We start from the raw sequence: 16,588 nt of genomic DNA, 5'->3' as shown, positions 1-16,588 counted from the left end.
GTGTTTGCCCTAGAGTGATGAATCCTTGAGTTTTCAGGGAAATGGTAATTTTCAGAAACTAACTGTTATCTGGGTAACATGGTGTGATAATATCGCATGCTATAAAATAACGCACAAATATATTGCATGCTTTAAAATATTGCTTAAAAATATGTCATCGCAAGATAAATAGCGACAATAAAATCGCTTCTTAATTCAGACAAGTGTCCTTTTTGTGAATCGATCGTTAATTCTCAAAATATAAGAAGTGATAATATTTTAATATTGCTAAAAATAACACTAATCTTTTTGACCATTTGTGAATCAGCCCCATAGAGTCTTATGGTCCTTTTATATAAAATGCATTACACTATTTGTTTGGTTTGTTTCATGCGCTTCTATAGACAGGTCAGGATTAGGCGGTCAGGATTAGGCGGTCAGGATCAGCCAGAACTTGGACTCTGGTTTGTGTGTTTTTCTGGCAGTGGGCATTTACCTCCTGAGCCACTGGAGGCACTTCCAGTCCCTCTGCCTTCTGAGATTCTGTTCCTGGTTCCTGCCTTCCGAGGTTCTGTTCTGTGACCCCAGCCTTGTTCCTTCGCTCTTGGTCACTCCTTGTCCTGTTCTTTGAATTCCCTGCTACTGACCCTTGGCCTGTCCACAATTTTGTTTGTTGCTGCCAGCCCTGACTTTTGGACTGATTCTGGATTGTTTCGCTGCCTTCCAATTTCTACTATTCAAGTTTGTATATCAAATATGTGCACTATTACTTGTTATCGCTTTGTTAATAAAAGTTCTCTTTCATTGTTTATCATGGTGGGGCCAACCAGACGTAGACCTCATGGTGTCCAGAACGAAAGTTTCTCAGTACTTCGCTTGCCACGCAATCCCTGAGCAGCAGTAATAGATGCCATTACAACAGATTAAATCTTCTCTCTGCATTACATCTTCCCACGGGTAAACAAGAAAATCAAATGGGAGAGGGTCAAAGTGATTCTCATTGCTACATACTGGCCACACAGGACTTGGTTCGCTGACCTACTAAACCTTCCACTAGACCCCGATCTTTTTGTTTAGGCTCCCTTCCCCAGGCTGAAAATGCTAAATTTCACAGCATGGCTATTGAAACCCTAACTCTTCACTGTAAGGGTTTTTGCAACCCTTCATCAAGACATTTTTGGCTGTCCGTAGCTGGTATCTTCCTTAGCCTACTACAGAGTCTGGAAGACATACCAGGACTGGTGCAACTCTCAGCACCTACCCTTTCAGGTTCTATCTATTCCATCCTTACTGGCCTTTTTACAACTCCACCAACTTCCACCTTTTCGATCACCCAGCCCTCCGTGGGACTGTAGCTTGGTGCTGGGGACGTTTCAAGAGCCCCCATTCGAACCCCTTGCCGTTTCACTCACACGGCTAACCTGAAAAGTAGTAAAGTAAAGTGTCTGAGATCAGCGCTCTTTGTGGAAAGTCCCCCTTTCTGAATTTTCACTCAGACAAGGCAGTCTTACGTACAGTCCCTTCCTCTCTGCCTAAGGTGGTCTCCACCTTTCACATCAATAAAGAAATTACCATTCCTTCATTCTGTCCCCACCCCAAAAATTCCAAGGGAGCCGCTCCCCACTCACTGGACGCTGTGCATGCGCTTTTATGTACATTTTATGTACACAGCATCCAAAAGTAAGATACACTTTTTGTTATACACTCTGGTCCCCGCCAGGGACTGCATACATCCAATACCACCATTGCTTGATGGCTCAGGGAAACTATACGCAGAGCGTATATAGCTAGGGCCAAACAGCCACCTCAACTTGTCCAAGCTCATTCCACCAGAGCTGTCAGTACCTCCTGGACCTTCAGGAACCAAGGATCAACTGTGCATCTGTGTAAGGCTGCCACTTGGTCTTCCATTCACTCCTTTTGTCAAGTTTTACAAATTTGCCAATTTTGCTGAAACTGACACACGCTTTTGGCACAAGGTTTTATAGGCGGCCATTGCATAGTCCAGCAGGCCACTTTCTTCCCACCCTTACTGCATCACAGGACAGCTTTGGTATGTCCTGTATGCTCCTGTGTCCCCAAGTGCATGGAATAGGAAAGGGGATTTTGTGATACTCACCGTTAAACCTCTTTCTCTTCAATCACTTGGGGGCACAGGACTTCCCTCAGAAGTGAAACCCTCTGTGTGAACCTTCAGATATTTACCTGCTTTTTCTTGACTAATGTCTATAGCTGTATTCCATTATGTTCTCCTTTGCTATTCAAAACTAAGCAAGGCTGGGCAGAGTGTGGGGTATAGCTGGAGAGGGAGGTGTTTTCTTCTTTCCTAGTGTCCTGCCCTTTTGGTGATGGAAGCTATACCCATATGTTCCTGTGTCCCCCAAGTGAATGAAGAGAAATAAATTTAACGGTGAGTATTACAAAATCTCCTTTTAGTATATAAAAGCAAAAATATACTTAATACACAGTAACATATCTCATAAAATTTTGCTAGGTGCTGCAAGGTCACCTTCCATATCAGTGGGCCTTATATCAAGTGTAACAAATGTTTTTAAAATATCTTAACATGGTTTTCAGGAGTTGTATATCTGACTGCTTGTTTACTGCAGGTTGTAAAAGGTCTGTTCATGTTGGAATGCTTTTGCTATTTTGTCTACAGTTATGTCTTCTGCAAGGAGGTCCCTACAGAGGAAAACCTTGTAATTGCTGGGGGGACCAGGAGCTATAGTGATCTCAGTCAGGTGCTGGCATTACCTACAGTCGTACCTGCAGCCTTTTTATGTTCTGATATTTTATGTACTGATATTTGGTGCTACAGATGGGCCAGAACTTGGGAGAGGCAGGCATAAGAGGTACATGCCCAGTGCACCCCCACCCCATTGTGCCCTAGGCATGTGCATCTTCAGCCAACCCCTAGTTCCAGCCCTAAGTGGTAATGTCACAATTAGCTACTTTCGACATAGTAAATAGTAAAAACCTCTATTCCATTCACTGTCAGCCTATAAACAAAAATTCTGTGGCACCACAGGCCCGATGTACATTAAAAGCATATGTACATCAGACTGTTGACCCAGTGGTGTGAAACCTGTTTCCTTTTATCATTGAAATACTTACGTCATTGTGGCTGTTTCTGAAAGAAAATTTTGTGCAGTCATGTCACATTTAATGTTTTTAATGGCTACAGGACGACCCATGTATTCCCCCTGCAGGACATCTGAAAAAAACAAATATAAAATATTTTAAATTAAATGTAAGCAATTACATTCTGGACTGTATAATATAATAACGTGCAATAAAAAACCTTATATGGGCACTATCACTAAGCTTTTCTTTTTTAACAACTTCAATGTCATATGTATTTTATCATTGTGCTGTTGTATGGCTATGTGTATCCACCAAATTATCTATATAAATTGTTCTTAAACTATAATTAAACTACTTTTAATGTGAACAAGGCACCAGGGCCAAATGAAATACACCCTTGGGTACTGAGAGAGCTTAGTTCAGTGCTAGCCAGGCCTCTATTTCTACTTTTCTCAGACTCGCTTTCATCTGGTATGGATTGGACAAAAAGCTGATGTAATTCCTATATTTAAAAAGGGATTAACGATCTCAGCCTGGCAATTATAGGCCAGTAAGTTTGACATCTGTGGTGGGAAAAATATTTAAAGGCTTGTTAAGGGATCACATTTAAAATTATGTTCTGGAGAATGGCATTAATAGCTCAAAACCTTGTTTGCCCTTGCAGCAGCTGCCTGGCATTGCTTACTACACCACGTGTATTATATATAAAAGACTGAGCAGGTTGGGATTGTTTACGCTGGAGAAGAGGCGTTTAAGGGGTGATATGATGTCTAAATGCATAAAGGGGGTCATATAATAATCTCTCTAATGCTTTATTTGGAAAGGGTTTTTTACAGTGAAATGGAATTCTCTCCCTGTCATACTGGCTGATTCATTTGATAGCTTCAAAAAGAGTCAGTTTAGTTGCATGTCTCTGCACTCTTTCCAGCTCATTAATATCCTTCTTAAGGAATAGAGCCCAAAACTGCACTGCATACTCAAGGTGAGGCCTTACCAGAGACCTATAGTCAAAATTATGATTTAATCCCTTAAGTCACTGCCCTTTTTAATGCAAGACAGCACTTTATTTGCTTTAGCAGCCACTGAATGGCATTGCCTGGAATTACAGTGATTATCTACAAATATCCCTAGATCTATCTCAAGGATCTCTAAGGATCCCTCCAAAACACTACCATTTAGTATTTAACTCACATTTAAAGTATTTATACCAAGGTGTTTAACATTGCACTTTTGAACAGAGAAGCTCATTTTCCATTTTGCTGCGCAATTTTCCAATTTTGTCAAATCGCTCTGCAAAGTGACAGCATCCTACATAGAATTTATAGTCTTGCATAATTTAGTATCATCAGCAAAAATATAAACAGTACTTTCAATGCCCACCTCCAGGTCAATAATGAACACGTTAAAAAGAAAGGGACCAAGGAGAGACCCCTGCAGTACTCCACTAACAACACTGGCCCAATTAGAAAATGTTCCATTTACCACCACTCTTTGTAATCTATCCTTCAGCCAGTTCTCTATCCAATTACAAATATTATGTTTAAAGCCAATATTCCTCAATCTTGTTATCATTAACTTTCTAATGCAGTACTGTATCAAATGCTTTAGCAAAGTCCGCTGCTATTCCAGTATGTATTCAAGCACCCTATCCCTTATTACCTCTTCCAAAAGCTTTCCTAACACTGATGTCAGACTAGCTGGTCTATAGTTTTCAGGCTGAGAACAGGATCCCTTTTTGAATAAGGGCACCACATTAGCAATTATCCAGTCTCTCGACACCATGCCAGACCTCAATGAATCTTGAAAAATTAAGTGAAGAGGTTTGGCAATCACTGAGTTAAGCTCACTTAATACCCTAGAATGAATACCAAATGTTAGAGATGAGTTCAGTATTATTAGTTATCACCAGGTCCAAAAGAGAATCATGCCTAGTAGGTTCTTGAACTGCCTGAAATAAAAAGTTGTCACTTAGCATATTTACAAACCTACTAGATTTTTCTGACTTGGCCACCCCATTACTCCAGTCAATGGCTTGATAATTAAAGTTGCCCATGATAATAACTTGGCCTATGACACTGAAGATTTTCATTCATCCAAGGTATATCTAGTATAATTAAATCTAACACAACTGGACTTGTTAACTTGACCAAGTTGTGAAGCCTTATCCATTTGTAATAGTATATAGGTCTCATCCTCCTCACTTATACGGGGTGGTTTATAGCATGCACTAATGATAATTTTCCTGTAAGCCGAAAATCAATTGCAACCCAAAATTTTGTTCAGAATTTTTATGCACTAAATTTAATTACTACTGTTGCAGGTAAAAGTGTTACAGGAAATCATAGGCCCACCATAACAGAATGCTCTAAATATCCTCCTTTAGTGGTACTCACCACCAAACTCTCCTTCTCCAATCTTCTTTCCCAGTGTTAAATTCTGAAAATTTAGCAACCACCCAGCTGTGAGAAAGATACACGGTTATTGAATCCCCAAAGCAGAAAAATGTGGAGCAAAAAAAATCTCAACATACTCTGAACAATACTAGAACTAGAAGAGCTATGTGCATAAATAGCTGTATACAAATAAATATATGTATACAGATAAAATAGAAAGGCAAATAGGTAACAGAGGGGCAATTCATCAGAAATTACTAGCAACAACTGGCAACTGGTATAGGATCTATTATCTGCCAATACAAGCCTATGCCTTATGTCCTACCACTGGAATATGCATGTACAGTATTCATTATTTAGACTTTCCATGCACTCCAGCAATAGCGAGAGCTTAAAACAAATGATTTTACCTACTTCCCTAAGCTTTAGATACTAGAGCACTTGATATAAATATGATAAATATGTTCAAATACAATAAATAACGAACACATATTGAATTTTGGTGGGGACTTTATTAGAGAAAACTCACCCTTTGCAAGTTTCTGTTCTGCTGATATCATCCCCTGTTTGCATTTGGGTTTTATAAGCCTTGTGGTGAGGACCCCTTGATGAGCAGAGTAATACTAGAAATAAAAGAAGAGCATATATACATGTAAAAGGAGATTTGTATATAATTTCAAGAAATGTTATGCAACGATACATATTCTCTTGAAGCAATCATTATCCAAAACTTTAGTGTTATTACAAAATTATGAATTGGTTCCCAGATTAATTAATTTTTGTTTGTTTCTGTTTTTACAGGTTCCTGTCCCTGCTGCTCTGAGTAGAACATGTGTTACACACAACTCCTTTTCTCATATGTGGCGCCACAATTTCCCGAAATCGCAGAAGTTTCCTCTCAAGGCAACTTGGGCATATGCCATCCCACCGGCGATTTACATTCAAGCCGGTGGGATGGCATATCGGGGAAATGAGTTGCCCGCAACAAGGGAGATTTGTCGTGGGCGACTAATCTCCCCGTCTACCACAGCCCTTACTGTCTTAGTCATCTATGTTAATTTTATAGAGAATGTAAGGTTAGGTGATACCTTTTATTGGCTACTTGAGTAAGTAAAAATTCAGGTCACCAGGCCGCTCTGTCAGGCAAAGTACAAATGAAAAGGCACAGCAATGATCTAACAGTATATATGCTGTAACTTTCCAGCTTTTATTTGTATTTTGCTTGACGAATGGGCTTGGTAGCTCCAAAATCTTGCAGTTTTAACTTACTCAGTTAGCCAATAAAAGGTATCACCTAACCTTACCTTTTGGTTAACACGGTACAACATCTTAAAACCACAGAAAGTGCTAATTTTATCACAGTAAACTAGACTGGGGATATAGTTGAAGAGGATGACCAGTAAAAGTAGTAAATAGCTGGCATAAGCAATTTAATCCCTTAAATTTAGCCCAAGTTTTAAAAGAGAGAGACAACACAAATCATATTTGGCAAAGAAATTCTTTGGCACTAGACACAATTAATCAGAAAGAAAGTTTATGAGGTTAATGTGACTTTAGGGTTACAGACTTCTGTTTCCAGACAGGAACCATATTTCATTTTTAAAAACTGGATATTGTGCATATGTATATACAGGAAACTATAAAGGTGGTAAGACTTTTGAGGGCATAATAGAGGAGGAGCCAGGGGTGTGCCAAGGGAAACCTATGTGCCACCCTCTTCTACCTGAATGCAGCGGTGGCCAACAACAGGGTGGCCCATAGATTTACCTTTCTATGTCCTTAGCTTTTGCTTCATTGTTCTTAGAAGAAAAACCACCTATTCTAACAGGAGCCAACTTGGGTGGCGCCATACTGAAGAACACTTAAGGTGGTCATATATATTAGCCCGATATTGGGCTAAGTCGATCATTTGGCCCTAGGGCCAAACAATCGATTAGCAACAATGGAGATAGAAGCGGTCAGATCAAGGACCACATCAATGAGAAATCTTTCATGTCTGACCTGCAGTTTTATTACCTTGGAAAATCTCAGAAAATGATGCACCATTACCTAATTTATTAAAGGGGTAGGTCATGCAAAGCTGTGCAGTTTTTACGTTATAGGGGTGATGTTCTAAATATAGATGATTCAAATTAAGCTGAAATCCTTTTTGACATAGTCACAAAAAAATAGTAATTTGCTTGTACTGTCAATTATCACTAGCCTCTATCATGTCCATCAGGTTGTTGAAGTTCTGTGTAAGGTCAATGTTCAGTTTTCCACCCTGATTAGAAATTCGATAGTGGGTGACCTCATCTTTGAAACACACACACAGTACATAGTCTCCTGGGTGCCGCACTGATTCTCTAACCAGGAATAAACCATTTTCCTTGGGCTGAAGCTGTTGTACAGCCTGAACTCCTGTTATTGCCCCATGGAACCATCTGGTATGAAAGTAAAGATATAAGAATAGGAGGTTTTAGTTTACCACAGTTTGAGGAAGTAATACATTTTAACAAAAGCCAGAGAGTCTGAAATACATCTTGACTTTTTTTCTATGTAATGATGACACTCGTGGATTCTACTTTGCGCTGGTGCAGAAACCCTACTAACCAATTACTTATTTTAGCTACTCAAGTTTAAACAAACCTGGTTGCTATGGAATTCAGAAGTATAATGTTGCACGTAGATAAGCAAATGATTGTTAATGTTAAACTGTTTGTTTTCTTATTCTACTATATGATAAAAAAATAAATACATATTTTAAATTTATAATTTTAAAACTCTCTGTATGAATTTTTTTTTTAACATGGCTTCAGTCACCCACCAACACCATCATTGATTAATTGCTCAAGTCTGAAGATTTGTGTTATGTCTCAGTGCTCCACACACATCTTCAAGAGTGACATAGATCCTAATGATGGGAAAAACTGCATCTTTAAATAACCAAGCATTCTGCCAATCAAAGCCATGTGTTAACATAGGGTACTGTGCACTAAAACTTCCCAAAGATACCCAAAGCTTTTGACATTGCATAAACAATCAGTGTTTCAGTGTATCGGTGTTTGCAGATTAATATGCAGGCCAATTATTTCCATACAGGATATAGTATTTCTTCCAGCAGCATTTAGACAAACTGTCAGTCTGGGCAGCTAAATAAGATTCAATGTTGATAAATGCTGTAAATGTAGATGGTAAGGCCCCACCTAAAATATGTAGTGCAGTTTTGGCCTCTAGTGCTCAACTGGATATTATTTACACAGAAATAGTCCAGTGAAGAGTGACAAAGATGGTAAAGGGTAAGTCAGTGGTGTTAGATATAAATAAGTACTGGCCAAGTTGAGAATGTTTACATTGAATAAGAGGTGTTTAAGGGGTATATGTAACTATGTAAAGTATAAATATAAAATGTAAATCATAATTTAGAAAATGCACACTCTAAAACAGAATACAGGTGAGGTATTAATTCAATGGACTTGATGTATTTTCACAACTTCATATATCATACAAGTTAATGATATCACAAAGTTGCCGTAAGGATTGTCATCTTGGAGTCAGGAAGAAATTTTTCCTTCTCTGGGGCAAACAGGAAAGGCTGCAGATTGTTTTTCTCTGGAAAAGTAAAGGCTAGTAAAGAGTTAATCTCAAGTTGCAGGCATACCTTCAGTTGTCTCAATAGTTCCCTTAAGTCTCCCCATATTTCAACTGTTCAGAAGATCAGCCAAACAGGAAGAAAAAACGCTGAGCTGTGTAAAGAAAGTTCCCATAATGCCTCACTCCTGCACAGACACCCAGACCAAGTGAACATGCTCAGTTTGTAAGACTATGGGGCACATTTACTAATCCACGAACGTCCGAAAATCGTTTTTTTCGTAATGACCGGTATTTTGTGACTTTTTCGAGCGCTCAATACGAAAAAGTCGCGACAATTCGCGAAAGTCGTAATGGCTATGAAAAAGTCGCGACAATTCACGAAAGTCATAAAGGCTATGAAAAAGTCACGACAATTCACGAAATTTGTAATGGCTATGAAAATGTCGCGACAATTCATGAAAGTCATAATGGCTATGAAAAAGTCGCGACAATTCACGAAATTTGTAATGGTTATGAAAAAGTCGAGACAATTCGCGCAAGTCGTAACGGCTACAAAAAAGTCGCAAAAATACGAAAAAGTCGCAAAATGTTCGTTTTCCAATCCAAATTTTTCCCATTCAGATTCAGATTCGTGGATTAGTAAATCAGCCCCTATGAGTCAGCTTTCTGCTGATTGGCTCAGATCCACATTCCTAAGGGGGGGAAGTGAGTTCTTAGCATTCTTGAGGGGGGGGGCAGGAAAGAGCAGAGAACAGAGAGCTGTGTGTCTCTGGCACAGGAATTACAGACACAACAAATCTTTTTTCAGAGAAGTCAGTGCAGCATTTCTGTGAGTGCTTATGGCTGTATTTACAGCCATAACCTTTCTGATAAAGCTTACTTAGTTTTTACCTTTCTTTCTCCTTTAAAATGAAATAAGTATCATTGTTAAATCTGACTCTGATAATATATTCAAAATAACACTGAAAAATGTTTACAATAGGGGACCTCATTTTCATTTGCAAAATTAGTGTATGAGTCTGTACTCACGGCATTACGCTAAGTTTTGCATCCACTTTGATGGGGGGCCGTTCACGCACTGCACCAGACCAGATTAAACCTTCCATACCACTGCCATCATGATGGGCATAGTACCAACCTTTTTCCTAGGATCAGTATAGATAAACATACAGTCTTTAATTAGTTTAAAACCTACAAATCTAGGCAAATCAGTAATGCAAAAGGTTTAGAAAATATATTACATATATTAGGGTAAAAATATTACATTACCCATCAGCAACTGCAAGGGATAAAATAAATCATCTTGCATACAAAAGTATTTAGATCAAGGATGGAAAGATATTTCTATCTACGTTTATACTGTTGGTTAGGCCTGAAGATTTCAGATGCAGATGTGGAGAAATAATAAGGGAAGTGCAGAAGGGTGAAAGGCAGAAAAGATGAGGCATAGAAGAGGATGCAAGTGAGAAGAAAAGTCCAGGCTGAGAAGGGACGAGTAAGAGAAACATAAATTGCATTGATGAGAAGAAGGAAATGGAACACTACAGGAACACTACAGGTGTATAAGGTAGAATAAGAAGAAAAAAGGTGAAATTAAGGGAGAAAGACATTAGAGTAGGGGAAAATTGTTGGGAAGTGATGGATTGTGTCTCATTTCTACAAAATGGATGGAGGCAAGAGAAGTGGGGGAAAATGGGTAATTTAGAGGGGAAAGAAGAAAGAAGTAGAAAGGTTTTTTTAAGGAGAAAGGCTAAATTTTAGGTACTCTGCAGTGATTGTAATCACTTACCTCATACCATGGGCTGGTGCTGCTATTAGCAGATAACTGCAAAGGCAGGGGGTACTTGTGAGTGATCCTAGTCTTTCCTTCACTTTTCTTTAAAATCCTGGGGCTGGCACATGTGCAGTTGAATGAAAGGCCAGTTTTTTTGCTAAAATGTAGGTTTTTACTCTACTGCGCATGTGTACCCAGCACATAGAAAGAAGCAGGAAGAGGATCGCTCCCTTGCATGTACCCTGGGCCAGTGCAGGAGCACTGTTCCAGGGTATCAGGTGGGTGAATACAATTACTGGGGGGTGCATTACTTTCCTTTTCTTTTAAACAACAATAAAGAGAGGAAGGTTAAACTAATGGGGAAGATGAAAAATATGAGTAAGAAAGAAATACAGAATGAGATATAGAATTAGAAGAGTTAGGCAGAAGGGAAAATTGAGAGATGCACTGTAGGTATGGGGTCTCCTCTCATAGAGATTGAAGGACATTGCATTTGCCATGTACTGCACCTAGAGTGCCCATGAAATTTGACAATATGCCAGAATGCAAAAACCCTTTAATTCACATCTGCTGCTCAATATTAACCACAGGTCCCACTGTAGCAAATAATGCAGAAACCTGTGAGCCCAACGCAGAAAAAGCCTAGCAGGACCCAATAGTTTTTAACGCAATCTATAATATATTCTAGATAGAAATGAACTTTAAGACTGAGCTTTTTTTCTCTTACCTGACAGGTACTGACTATAGTTACCAAATCTCCTTTATGAAATGCTAGCTCTTTTGGTTTTGGTTTGGTATGATCTGTCTTTGTAATACACTGTGCTCCAGGAAGAAAAGATTTCTGCGTGTAGATAAAAAAAAACAAAAAATAACGATTGTCTTTAATATAGCTCATGGGCTAATGTGGGTCTAATGCACTCAAAAATGGTAAAAATGTATACAGCTTGAGTTATTGCAATGCACCATCAAAATCCTGCCATAGTTTTCCTTTAAGTCCCTCAAAGCATCTGAAAATGTGCACCATCAGACACTTATGGGTTTAGTTATCAGTTTTCAAGTTTGTGAAAGTTTCTAATTCGAATAAACTTGCATTTTAAAAACAAATCGCTGCTTATTTATTAATATTAACCAAAACGAATTAATCTATGTCTTAATACAATCTTAATACAAGTGAACTTTGTTTTAGCTGAAAAGACTTAAACAATAGCCTGTAGAACAAGAATAATGATAAAATAAATACTCATTTACTCTGGAAAACATTAAGGAGTTTATACATGTAGCACTTGTGCATAATTAGAGCAAGTGTGCTCTGTGCTTTGTGCTAAATTAGAAATTTGGTGCAAGGGGCCCTGCATAAAGTAGTCCTATATTTTATGCATCCCTGCCCTAAGCAGAGGTTATGTACAGGACTCACTTGTGCCTTGCATTCACTTGCTGCTTCTGCCTTGCTATAGCATGAGCAAGGTAGGACTGTGCAAGGGGAGGCCCATGTGCTGCCCCCTTAGTATGCTGTGCTCATAAGCAGAGGCTGTGCTGCATACTGGAGATGTAGACAGTGTGGCAGTCAGAGAGGCTTGACTGTTTTTAGTGCATTCTTCTAGTAGAAGAGTTAAGCCTAGGGATGGCTTTGTGCATTTTTATTTTCAGTTCCACAAAGGTAAATGATCCAAGGTTTATTTTTAAATGAATATTATTTAAAGATGTCTATTTATTGATTTACTTTGAAGAACAAGGAAAGGTTAATATGGTGGGGAGATGCAATATGTTAGGGTCTGCCAAGTGTATTAAATTGCTCCTGTTAAGAAAACTTTACACTGGCCTTTCTTAGTAAATGCCATGCTGTCATCTTGCCTATATTTTCCAAGGCTCCATTGCTGCTTCTAAGGGCCAGAACTGGGGGTAGGCACATGCCTAGGGCACAGCAGTTGGGGGTCGCTAGACACATACCTCTTCTGTCACCTAACCCTAGTCCGAGCCCTTTTCGCCCCCATGCCCACACATCGTTTACCTCCCTGCCAGCTTGGTCTAGCACTGCTGCTTCTTTGGCCTTTTGCATGCACATAATAGTAAAATTTCAAGATTTAATAAACCCCACTTATGCAAATGAAATGCAAAAACATGAAATACTTGAGAAAACTTGAGACTTAATAAAAACTTTTTCTGAACAGGTGCACTGGTCCACAAAAAAATTAAGCAATTTTAGATCTCGAAAAATAGACCTAAATGATTGAATGTATAACTTGAAATGTGCCAAATGTTCATCAAGAAAATAATCTGTATAGGATGACTTATTTTTGACACTCAATAAAGATTTGAATACAGAAAAAAAAATTAAGCAATTTTAAATGCTGGGGTGCACAAACCAATGATATTTGCAGACTATATATTATAAGCCTCAGTTACAACTGCAGTGCACTGCATTTTCAGATGCAAAATTTGTCCAACAATTTAGTGTTTTTTCCCCATGATGTAATTGTAGTTGTAGGTGAGCGCCAAGTTGTGTCTGCTGTCCTTGCATGATATGTGTCAAAAGTAACACTATTACACATTTGCATTTTAGTGAATCTGATGCAAGTATACTGCAGCTGTTGATACAACCTGCTATGGGAAGCATGTAACTACTACCACATCCAGGATAGCAGTATTTCCAGGATTCCCGGCGTCAATAGACACAAAATTCATCACAGCACACTGTGGGTAAGTGCATTATTGCTCAGAGAAACTATGTGGAAGTGCAATGAGAGTGTTTAATGCAAGTTCACTATAGCAGCCCGTATTTGCACTTGCAGTTATAAGTAAGCTCATCTCTGTAGAGGATATTTATTTGGACCTCGGTTCAGTCCAACAATTATATCATAATGTTTTCCTTTATAATTTCCTTTTAGAATTTGTTTTAGTGTCTTATGCATTTTGTGTTACCATTATATCATTTACTGGTGAACTAATTGGGCAGTTAGCAAATAGACAGTTTTACGGCAACTTGCGCAATGCATAGGCCTTTCCAATGGCGATTCTCTCATTTCAGAGAGATTAGTCGTCCACGGTAGCAGAGATCTAATCTTTTCATGGGACATTAGCCTTACAGTTAAAGTGGTTCTCCACCCAAAAACTGATTTTTTTTGCATAATGAAAGAAAATGTAATTCCAAGCAATTTTCCGATATACATTAATCAAACATTTACAGCAACTTTACATGTATTTGCAAATGTATCAGTAGTCAAAGGCAGTGATAAAACTACCGCCAACTGATGAAACTACCAGAGATACCGTACTTTGACAAAACAGCCCATAGGTACTCGTGGTTTACTCGATCGAAGGCTTTAGTCTTTATAAATCCCAACTAAAGTTTTTCCAATTTGCCTCAGAGAAGAAAAAAAACAGACCAGTCACTGGATCAACTTGTACTAAGAACTATTTACAATAACCCTGTATTTCTTCACTTCACTCCAATCCCTTCTTAAAGCTATGTAATGTATCAGCCAGTATGACTGATTCAGGGAGAAAATTTCACAATTTCACAGCTCTCACCGTGAAAACACTTTTCAAATATTAAGGTGGAACCTTGTTTCTTCTAATCTCAATGGATGCCATATCGTTTCCATATTCTTTAAAAAAACTGAATAGAAATAATATCCCATTTGAGCACTGAATATAAGAACTGTGCAGCATTTCCTTTATGGCACCTTACCAGTGCTTTGACAGGAGGAAGAATGGACTTCTCCTGTCTTGAATCTATGCCCTCTTTAAAACAGCTCAAACCCATGTTTGCTCTTTTAGCTGCTGACTGGCATTGCTTGCTATAGCCAAGTTTTTTATCCACTAAGTCCTTCTTCTTAATAGATTTGCCTAGTGCAGTCCCATTAGGGGTATAAGTGGCTTGCATATTCTTACATCCCAGGTGCATGACCATACATTTATCTATGTCATTCAGATTGACTGTTTGTCAAGATCCTGCTGCAAGGATGCCACATCCTGGATGAAATGAATTGGGCTGCAGAGTTTTGTGTCATCTGCAAACAGATACATTATTTTCAATATCCTCCTCCCAGGGAGGGAACAGCACCAGCCCGGGGTAGCTGCAGCCCTCCCTGCTTCGCTTGCGCGTGCATGCAAAGTAGAGTGAAAAAGCCGAACTTTAACAGAGAAGTCGGCTTTTCACTCTAATGCACATGCACCGGTCCTGGGAATTTGCCGGCAAAACGAAGCAGGAAGGAGGAAGTGCATCGCTACAGCCACCCCGGGCTGGTGCTGTTTTGTCCTAACAGGGGCACCATCCCGGGGTACAAGGTAAGCGATTAAAGTCACTTGGGGGTGCCTAACATTTTGGCACCCCCAAGTGGCTTAGCCTTTGCTTGTCCTTTAAACTCTTTGGCAAAATCCTAATAGATTAAGTCTACTGCAACCTACTGAATTAAGCTGCATAGGGTAGTCCATACATTTCCTCCCTAAATAAATAAACTGAGAACAGCAATGATTAAATACGGGCAGTGCCAGATTAGTCATCGGGGCACCCCCTTTCGCACCCCCCCTGCCAACGCTCTTGCGCATTCGCAAACACCCGCCATCCTGCGCATGCGCATTCGCGCGTTCATTTAAACTTACATATGGAGCAGTGGGGAGAGGTCCCCATTGCTCCGTATGTGAGCATAATTTCAGTGTGGCTTGGGCGGCATGCCGCCCTAGGCCCGGGCCTTTGTGGCCTTGCTACAAATCCAGGCCTGCACAAAGGGCGGATCTGCCCCTACACGTGAAGAATCTGCTAGTTGTGCCTGGACCCTGGAAGCATTGATTTGGCCTGGGTGCAAGCACACACAGCATATTTCAGACAGAAACTGATTAAGTATGCAGTTTTAGGCTGAAATACACTGTGTCTGCCTGCACCCAAGAATATGCCTTTGTGGCACAAATCCTAATCCCCTATCTATGCACTTGAAGTACTGATTTTATGGAAGTACATTTTCTGTGCATCTGACTCATAAAACAATGTAACAGGAGTCAGATCCCTACAGTACAGAGAATGCAAACAGCCAGTCAGATACTAATTTTAGTAGCAATTTCATTACAAATAACTTTAAAACCATTGAAAATGTTTAATGAATATATAATGGGAAGTTTCTAAAAATCACCTTTTGTTTCACTATGTAAAATTTAGTTTTTGGGCAGGACCACTTTAAATAATTAAACATTGAAGCAAGCAAAATTCAATGCACAAGAAGATTCTCACGTCAGACATTGGGAATCCTTCGTACAGTAGTCCTTTGAAGTGAATTTATGTTGTGTCCCTGAAGTTAGAGATTCATTTGGTATGCTGGAAATAAAACAAACATTTTTTTAACACAAAAAATAAAAATAAAATACCAGGTGTACTATTTTTTCTAGAGTGTAAATAGTGGTGCAATATGTCTGGCATTGCTACTTTGCCTCATATAATTTTCAAGTGCTACATTACAAACAAAACATCTTTAAACTATTGTTGGTAAAATACTTCCTAGTTTTCTTTAATTGAGGGTGTGGCACAGCTGTGTGGCACTTATGGACAGATTAAATTTGATGGCAAAAACATTTTATCTTTTATCTCATAAAATGTACATTAAAGTTAAATGGAGAAATCTGGAAATGAATTAGAAGAAAAGTTCTTCTCTTCAAGGAGTACCAAATTATGGCTAGAAATGCTGTATGTATGTACTGAATTTACAGGGGAAAGAATGCACTGCCGTTTACTACAGGGGCAGGAACAGGTTTGGACTGGGCCAATGGTGGGTCCTGACCCTTTCTGGTGCTCCCC

At 39.1% G+C, this 16,588-nt stretch overlaps 1 protein-coding gene across 1 annotated transcript in view; it reads right to left on the bottom strand.

The window, feature by feature from the left end:
• The window catches only part of matk (megakaryocyte-associated tyrosine kinase), a 28,929-nt gene extending 12,831 nt beyond the window's left edge, over nucleotides 1-16,098 (bottom strand). The window contains exons 1-7 of the mRNA XM_031903815.1: nucleotides 16,028-16,098; nucleotides 11,531-11,644; nucleotides 10,059-10,174; nucleotides 7,660-7,879; nucleotides 5,986-6,079; nucleotides 5,457-5,522; nucleotides 3,094-3,193 (exon numbers count right to left, since the gene is read on the bottom strand). Of these exons, the coding sequence (XP_031759675.1) occupies nucleotides 3,094-3,193; nucleotides 5,457-5,522; nucleotides 5,986-6,079; nucleotides 7,660-7,879; nucleotides 10,059-10,174; nucleotides 11,531-11,644; nucleotides 16,028-16,036 (719 nt within the window). The 5' untranslated portion in view covers nucleotides 16,037-16,098. The remainder of the gene's footprint in view (nucleotides 1-3,093; nucleotides 3,194-5,456; nucleotides 5,523-5,985; nucleotides 6,080-7,659; nucleotides 7,880-10,058; nucleotides 10,175-11,530; nucleotides 11,645-16,027) is intronic.
• Nucleotides 16,099-16,588: the final 490 nt, after the last annotated feature.

This window comes from Xenopus tropicalis, chromosome 1 (assembly GCF_000004195.4).
Source record: "Xenopus tropicalis strain Nigerian chromosome 1, UCB_Xtro_10.0, whole genome shotgun sequence".
Lineage (NCBI taxonomy): Eukaryota > Metazoa > Chordata > Amphibia > Anura > Pipidae > Xenopus > Xenopus tropicalis.
The sequence above is the reverse complement of the archived record's forward strand: the minus strand, read 5'-3'. Positions and strand labels throughout refer to the sequence as shown.